An 8583-nucleotide genomic window follows, 5' to 3' on the forward strand; every position below is an offset into this window, starting at 1 on the left:
GGAGTAGAGTGGGGTGGGGTGAGTAGAGTAGAGTTGGAGTAGAGTGCAGTGGGGTGAGGTGGCATTGGATGGGATGGGATGGGTGGGGTGGGGTAAAAGTGAATGGAGTGGGGTGGGGTGGGGTGAGGTTGGATGGAAACTGGAATCAGGGAATGGAGTGGAATAAATGGCATAGCATCCAAAAAATGTAAATGAAGAAATGGAATAAATAGAAAAATCATAATAGAAAGGAATGCAGAGGAAAAGAAGAGAATAACATAAACTGGCATGCAAAGGAGACTGACGACACGGAGTGCAGGATTAGAACTGAATGGACAAGAGTGGGAAGGGAAGGCATTTGAGGAAAGGAAAGGGATGGAGAACACGTGACAAAAAAGCAATATGCCAAAGGGTAATTGGGAGTTCAAGAATGGCAGTGCAGGCACCAAACTGGAACGCTGCAGAATCTAGAATGAGGAAATGGAGTTAAATGGAGTTCGTACGATGGTGTGGAGGGTAAGGAAATGGGAAGGAATGTTGGGAGAGGACTTGAAAGCACGAAGTTAAATGGTTGGGGAAGTAACACGGGCGGCTGGAAGGGAGTGCCATGCAAAAGAATGACAGGAGCGGGTGGGAATAAAAAGAACAGAATGGGATCCAATGTGGAGGAATGGAAAAGGGACAAAAGAGGACAGAGTGAAAAAATTGGAAACAGCAACGTGGATTTAATGGAAGAGGGAGGCATGGGGGGAAAGGAAATACAGGGAGAAGAAGGAAATAAGTGAAAAGAAAAGGAAGTGAGTGGGAAAGTAGTGCTGTAGGATAAGAAGAAAGGGAATGCAGTGGAATGAACTGAAAGCCAGGCAAGGGTTAGTGTCCAAGTCAGTTAAGCGTCCAACTTCGGCTCAGGTCATGATCTCACGGTTCATGGGTTCGAGCCCCACATCAGGCTCTGTGCTGACAGCTCAGAGCCTGGAGCCTGCTTCGGATTCTGTGTCTCCCTCTCTTTCTGCCCCTCCCCGACTTGCGCGCTCTCTCACTCTCTCAAAAATAAATAAAAACATTAAAAAAAAATATTTTTAAGTCTATAAAGAACTTACCAGACTCAACACCTGAAAAACAAATAATCCAGTGAAGAAATGGGCAGAAGACATGAATAGACATTTTTCCAAAGAAGACATCCAAATGGCTAACAGACACATGAAAACATGCTCAACCTCACTCATCATCAGGGAAATACAAATCAAAACCACAATGAGATACCAACTCACACTGGTCAGAGTGGCTAAAATTAACCACTCAGAAAACAACAGATGTTGTCAAGGATGAGGAGAAAGGGGATCCCTTTTACATGGTTGGTGGGAATGCAAACTGGAGCAGACGCTCTGGAAAGCAGTGTGAAGGTTCCTCAAAAAATTAAAAATAGAGCTACCCTAAAACTCAGCAATCACACTACTAGGAATTTATCCGAAGGATACAGGAGTGCTGATTCATAGGGGCTCATGTATCCCAATGGTTACAGCAGCACTATCAACAATAGCCAAATTATGGAAAGAGCCCAAATGTCCATCGACTGATGAATGGATAAAGAAAACGTGGTATATTTGTACAATGGAATACTACTCAGCGATGAAAAAGAATGAAATCTTGACATTTGCAACAACGTGGATGGAATTGAAGGGCATTGAGCTAAGTGAAATAAGTCAGTCAGAGACAGATATCGTATGTTTTTACTCACATGGGGAAGTGGAGAAACTGAACAGAAGACCATGGGGGAAGGGAAAGAAAAAAATAGTTATGAACAGAGAAAGAGGCAGACCGTAAGAGGCTTTTAAATACGGAGGGCACAAGGGGGTGGGGGAAATGGGTGATGGGCATTGAGGAGGGCACTTGTTGGGTGTTGGGTGTTGGATGTTGGATGTAAGTGATGAGTCACGGGAATCTACTCCCAAAGCCAAGGGCACACTGTATGTTAGCTAACTTGACAATTAATTAATTAATTAAAATTTAAAAACTAAGATGTTTAAATTCATTAAAAAAAAAAAAAAAAGAAACAGGGGCGCCTGGGTGGCGCAGTCAGTTAAGCGTCCGACTTCAGCCAGGTCACGATCTCGCGGTCCGTGAGTTCGAGCCCCGCGTCGGGCTCTGGGCGGATGGCTCGGAGCCTGGAGCCTGTTTCCGATTCTGTGTCTCCCTCTCTCTCTCTGCCCCTCCCCCGTTCATGCTCTGTCTCTCTCTGTCCCAAAAATAAATAAACGTTGGGAAAAAAAAAAAAAAAAGAAACAGAGCTGAGTGTACACAGGGATACTGAACAGGAAGGAACGGGGTGATGGAAGCCAGAATGCATAGAAAGGATTACATGTATGAATGGGGAAGAGCAGGAATGACATGGGGTGAGAACGAAAAGAATGGAAGTGAGCCCAAGGGATGGGACGGAAGAGGGGTGGACAGGAATAGAGTAGAAGGTAGCAGAACGTGGAAGAAAGGCATCAAGTGGAATTAGAAGGGAAAAGTGAACAAAACGTAATAGAAAAGTAGTGAGAAAGAATGGGAGGGAAAGAAGCTGAGGGCGAGACGGAAAGGGGCACAATGGGGTGACACAGTGGAGTGGGATGGAATCCACAGAGCGCGACGGGGTTCAGTGAGTGGGAAGAGAGGAAAAGGAATGGAATCGAATGAGTAAGAGAAACAGAAGGAATTTTACGGGAACAACCCCGGGGCCCCCGGGGGGGGGGGGGCTCGATCAACTCTTGATTTCAGCTCAGGTCATGATCTCACGGTTCGTGAGACGGAGCCCCGCATCGGGCTCTGCGTGGCCTGCCGCTCTCTCAGTAAACAAATACATGGATAGAAAAGAAACACGCGGTGTGGGAGTGTCCCCAGTACTGACCCCGTCTTGTTCACATCTGCAAGATGACCTCCCCGGGGGGGGGGGGGTGGCTGACGTGTTCCGTGCACCTGGGAAGTTAGCGTATCCCCCAAGCGAATGTGGGAAGGCTCGTTCTGATATTCCGTGTGGCTGTTTAGATAACTCGTAGAGATGACATAGTTTCTTCTCCACCCCCACGCCTCCTGGCACACAGGTGCACGGGTGGCAGCAAGAGGTCTCTTAAGCCTTAGACCCTTTGACTTCACTCTATAAAACCCGTGGATGAAGAGCGGGACTTTCTGGAGAACTGCTGTGCAGGTGCCTGGATTATCATCCACCCGATCTCCCCTTCTCAGTAGGTTACTCTGAATGAAAATCTGCGTAAACTGTATGGGGTCACCTGCTTTGTTTTCTGGTCTCAGAGTGCCTCCTCAGTTTGGGGATACATTCCTGCCCCCTCTCCGCCTTCTAACAGGTGGCGTGAAAACAAATGTGACAGAAACATGGAATGGAGTAAGACCAAGTCGACCGGAAAAGAAGAGAATGAAGCGAACGAGAACATGATAGGATGGAAATGGGTGGGATGGAACTGAAAAACGATTAAGGGAAAATTCTCTTGATAGTTTATCCCGCAGACATCCCATCAAGGAGGAAGCAGCAGATTGGTGACAGCTCTTGACCTATCCAAAGATTCAGGGTGGCATAAAAGTACCTCATAGTGTGATTCTGCGTTTCCTTTCGGTAGAGTGGGGACCAATGGATCCAATGTAACTTCGGGCGATGGTTTTCTGGGGCCATGAGAATCGTTCCCGGGGGTTACTGATGGCGGCTCCTTCTGTGAGTGAATGGAGAGATCAGTTAGGGACCACGGGCACAGACTGCCTTAAAATCACGGTGTCTACAAAGCGTCAACTTGCATTCTTCAGTGACCCGAGAGAGGAACAGGTTTCACCAGGATCTTACAAAGAATCAGAAGTGAATGTAGGTTTAGGACCCAAGGCCCTGCCCCTGATCTAGAACTCTGTCTTTCCACCTGGCGACCTCTGCAACCTCTACTCCAAGATTTCCTTTGCACCCCAGCGTGTGCCTGGCTGGTGCCACCTCATTTGCAATACAATTCAGAGCCCCGGAGGTGAAAGGAACACAGGAGGGGCCAGAGACCTGGAATCTGACCCAGCTGCCTCTAAAGCCTTGGGCTACTTTCTCCCCATCCCGGCCCTGCAATGCACAATTACTATTTACACAGGATGGTTTCTCAGACTCGTCCAATACAAAGTTCTCAGGTTGTAGTCCCTCTGCAGATTTTTCATATCAGGCCCAGCGGGGCCAACATACCTCATAAAACTGCTCTGGGGGAGCTGGTGGCAGCATCTGGGGGAAAAGAAAGTGGTGAGGAGGTCATGGGGCTTGGGATGGGGACCGCCCCCAGACATTCCCAGAAACAGCTTTGGCCTCGGAGGCATTTCCGTCCGTCCTGACTCCCAGAGGAGCTCAAAGCTGCACATTGTCATGTTGAAGAGCTAGAAGACAAAGGAGAAGAGAGTCAGGGAGGATCTTGGGATCCCCAGAGAAGGCGGGGGAGGAGATGCAGAGACCCAAGCTAGCACTGGGTATCCTCAAGTCCCCAACCCAAGAGGTGGGACTGACACAGCCCTACTGGGCTGGGGATGAGCCAGGTAGTCAGGGGAGCAGGGAGGGGGACCTCTGGAGCATTGCTCACCTTTCTGACTCCAACCTGTCCTTGAGGTTTGGGTAAATTGGCATACATGGGGCTCAGCCAATCTACAGAAAGGGAATACCAGCCCAGGGCTGGAATTAGGAAGAGATGTGGGGGAAGGGGCTGTTTTCCTAGGTCACTCCCTTCCCCAGAAAGGTGAGGTGGTGCAAGAAACCTTCCTTCCTTTCTTCCCAGGACCACCTCCCCATCACATCTTTGGTGAGCTTGACCTGGAAAAGTCCTGGAAATCTAGCTCTGGGTTAGAGTAGACCGTTTGATGAGATGCATAGGGACAGAAATCTAAGACCTAGCCCTAACTGTGCCAGGGGGTCCTCTGTAGCACGGGTTTATCCTTTATCCTTCCTGGACATGAATCTCCTTTCTGTAAAACCGAGCTGAACTAGACAGCGTCTAGGACTTCCATCCCATGGGGCCCATCCTTCCAGAATCCTAGGCCGGAGATGTCAAAGATGTTTCGTTTTGCCTCTGGTCAGCTCCCACCCATCGGTAGAGGGTGCGGGAAGCACGGTGCTGAGGTGGATTGTGAGGCTGGCTCTGGGTTCAGCAGGGATCAGCAATCCATCAGCAAAGTTTTCCAAGAGTGAGGAGAAGGAGACGACGGCAACTAACGCCCCATTTTTGCTGTGGTTGTTGGAACAGACACAACTGCTCAGAGTTCTTGGCTCCAATCTCATGCGTGATCGTCACACTAGTGGCAAAGCTGGGAGCAGAGGCCCAGGCTCCCAATACTAGCTTCTTTCCCAGCCCCCACTGCTGCCCCGGGCATCAGCTATGAAGTCACTTACTGGAACAGGACTCTGCATGGGGCTCCTCCTCGGAGGTGGGTGTTGCTGCCTCCTGGATGGGGTCCTCTGCTTTTTCCCTTGAGAACCTGAAACCCCAAATCCCTCATTCTCGTGTGCCTCCAGTCCTTACCATCTTCACAGGCCCTACCCATATCCCACGTCTATTCTTGGGCAATGTCCCAAACCCCCCCGAGTTCCCCAGTTGCTACAGACACAGCTCAGCACCACGGCCAGCCACACTTCTGCCAGGCAGGCCCCCTGCAGGCCACACCTCCTACCCCATTCCCAGCTTTACCGTCTGGCATTTCTGATGCAGAGGAAACAGCCCAGCCCTGCGGACAGGGCAATGACAGCCAGGATCCCGATAGCAATGCCACCAATGGCTCCTGCAGACAGGGATGACTGGGGGCCTGGGCAAGGAGAAAGAAGGGGGACACTGCTCTTAAGAAGGAAGGGGCTCTGCCCTGGAGGCACGGGAGGGGGGCTTCCAGGACGCGATGGGGGTTCTTGGTTTCATTCTCTGAGCTTTCGTTTCTTCCTGTGCCAAATGAGCATGGCCATTCATGACCCTGTAGGCTTCTGCCAGGATTAAGTGAGATCCCACTTGGAAGAACCCGGGCCATGCCTGACACAGAGTAAGCACTTGGTGAAAGGCGATGATACGATCCGGTGATGATGATGCCACACGCTGCCTTCCCCCAGGCTCTGAGCTCCGAGAGCCCTTCATACGTGATCTCGTTCAAACCCTACAACGTCCCCATGACCATCAACCGGACTCACTGCTTCCTCCTCTGAGCCTCTGTTTCTCCATTCATCAAGAGGTCTTGAGGACACCTGGGTGGCTCAGTCGGTCAAGCGGCCGACTTCGGCTCAGGTCATGATCTCGCGGCTCATGGGTTCGAGCCCCGCGTCGGGCTCCGTGCTGACAGCTCGGAGCCTGGGGCCTGCTTCGGATTCTGCGTCTCCCTCTCTCTCTGCCTCTCCCCTACTCATGCTCTCTCTCTCAAAAATTAAATAAGCATTTAAAAAATAGGAAAAAAAAAGGTCTTAACAAGACCAGAGGGTTGTTCTGAAGATTACATATGGTAGCTTGGGAAGGTACACTGGGTCCTCTGCTCGGCGACGACTAAAAACGTCGCTCCTGGCTTCAGACCCTAGGACAGGGCTCAGTCTCTCCTACCCAACAGAGATGCCAGCAGACCCACCTCAGAGCCGGCTGGCTGGGGAGCTACCCAAGAAGTGTTTGCTGATACGGTATATGGAAAGGCTTGTTTCAAGCATGTGGTACAGGCTCAGCAAAGAATAATTCTATTTGTTTAATAAACACAATATGCCAGGCACTGCCATAAACACTTTACGAATGTCGGTTCATTTTCTTTTTAAAAAATTTTTTTTTCTACGTTTATTTTTTATTTTTGGGACAGAGAGAGACAGAGCATGAACGGGGGAGGGGCAGAGAGAGAGGGAGACACAGAATGGGAAGCAGGCTCCAGGCTCTGAGCCATCAGCCCAGAGCCCGACGTGGGGCTCGAACTCACGGACCGCGATGATCGTGACCTGGCTGAAGTCGGACGCTTAACCGACTGCGCCACCCAGGCGCCCCTGTCGGTTCATTTTCAACAACCCTAGGATATAAGCACGGTTATTATGTCTGTGTTACCTACAAGTAATCAGAGGACCAGAGATGTTAAGCAGCACGCCCAGGGTCACACAGCTATCAAGCACCAGAGCTGGCATAGGAACCCTGGCTAAGAGCCACACCGTGTTGTCCCCTCGAGAACTCAAGACAGAAATACGGGGACCCGCTGCCAGTCACACCCAGTTGTGATTCGTGTGATTCCTATCATTAATAGAATTCCTACCTCACTCCTCCACCCAGGGGCTGTCTCCCGACTCACTGTACTGCTAAACAACTCTGGAAGGGAAGGCATCACAACCCCCGTTTACAGGTAAGGAAACTGAGGCTCAGAGCAGCCTGGAAGGGTTTCCCAGGGGGCGCACGGCTAGGGAGCAGAGGTTCTAGGCTGGGAGCGAACAGCTCCACACTGGGAACCTGCCCACGCAGCACATTCCCTGCCATGCGAGAAGCCCAGATAGCTTCGGCCGGCATCAGGAAAAGCCACTTGGACCCCAGGGGAAGGGACGCTGGGGGACTCACCTACCACTCTGACCCGGACCGAGGCAGAGCGGGCCAGCTGGGTCAGCGGGTTGGAGGCCGTGCAGCCGTAGATCCCCTGGCGCTCCCAGGTCAGGGCCCGGATGATCAGCACCTGCCCCGCATGCACAGCGGTGGACTGTTCAAGGGTCCAGTGAAACTCAGCGCCCGGCTGGGACTCCGCCCGGCACCGCAGGGTCAGGCTGGAGTTGAGCTCGGCCTCCACGGTGCCGACCACCCCGGGCGCAGACCCGCTGGTGATGTCCACTCGGTCAGGGCCGTCTGTGTGCAAAGCCAAACATCACGCCTCCACCCTCCACCGGTGAGTTTTCCTGTCCTGCTGCCGCGTCCCACAAGCATGAGCCCTAAACTTCCAGAACCGTCACCGTTCTGAGGGACTCTCTAACCGAACAGCAAATAGCCCTGTTGCAATATTTGAATTTACACCCGTGTATCCCCAAAGGTAGAGAGAGATGCTTGTGGCTTTGCCCCGTGAAGCCAGAAGGAGAGCCTGGGACAGGTGCCTAGTACGGGAAGGGAAGTGTTGGATTTCTCACGCAAACTGAGAGTTGAGTCTTTGTCTTCTTTAAACGACAGCCGACCGACCGACCGGGCCACCCGGGTGCCCTGAGTCTTTACCTTATTTACATTAATGTGACAGGTGCCTGGGTGTGGCCCAGTTGGTTAAGCGGTTGAGAGTCTGACTTCTACTCAGGTCATGGTCTCACAGTCTGTGGGTTCGAGGCCTGCGTGGGGCTCTGTTGTGCCAACAGCTCAGCCTAGATCCTGCTTCAGATTCCGTGCCTCCCTCTCTCTCTCTCTCTCTCTCTCTCTCTCTCTCTCTCTCTCTCTCGTGCGCGCGCGCGCGCTCTCTCTCTGCCCCTCCCCCCATCTCTTTCTCTCTTTCAAAAATAAGATAACGTAAACATTTTTTTTTAAATAAATTAATGATGAACCACTGGAAGGAAGGATGCAAAGAGTTTTGAGTTGTTACCCTCCTAGAAAAGAGGACAATCCTGCCCTGGGGGGGGGGGGGGGGGGGGGGGGGGGGGGGGGG

The 8583-nt window shown here is 51.5% G+C and overlaps 1 protein-coding gene across 1 annotated transcript in view; it reads right to left on the bottom strand.

Moving 5' to 3' along the window:
• CEACAM20 (CEA cell adhesion molecule 20) overlaps positions 1–8583 on the bottom strand; it is a 23066-nt gene that overhangs the window by 2823 nt on the left and 11660 nt on the right. The window contains 6 exon segments of the mRNA XM_040457339.1: positions 3561–3683; positions 4184–4219; positions 4569–4630; positions 5372–5457; positions 5667–5781; positions 7530–7808. Of these exon segments, the coding sequence (XP_040313273.1) occupies positions 3561–3683; positions 4184–4219; positions 4569–4630; positions 5372–5457; positions 5667–5781; positions 7530–7808 (701 nt within the window).

This window comes from Herpailurus yagouaroundi, unplaced genomic scaffold (assembly GCF_014898765.1).
Source record: "Herpailurus yagouaroundi ecotype Mexico unplaced genomic scaffold, PumYag 220, whole genome shotgun sequence".
NCBI classification, from domain to species: domain Eukaryota; kingdom Metazoa; phylum Chordata; class Mammalia; order Carnivora; family Felidae; genus Herpailurus; species Herpailurus yagouaroundi.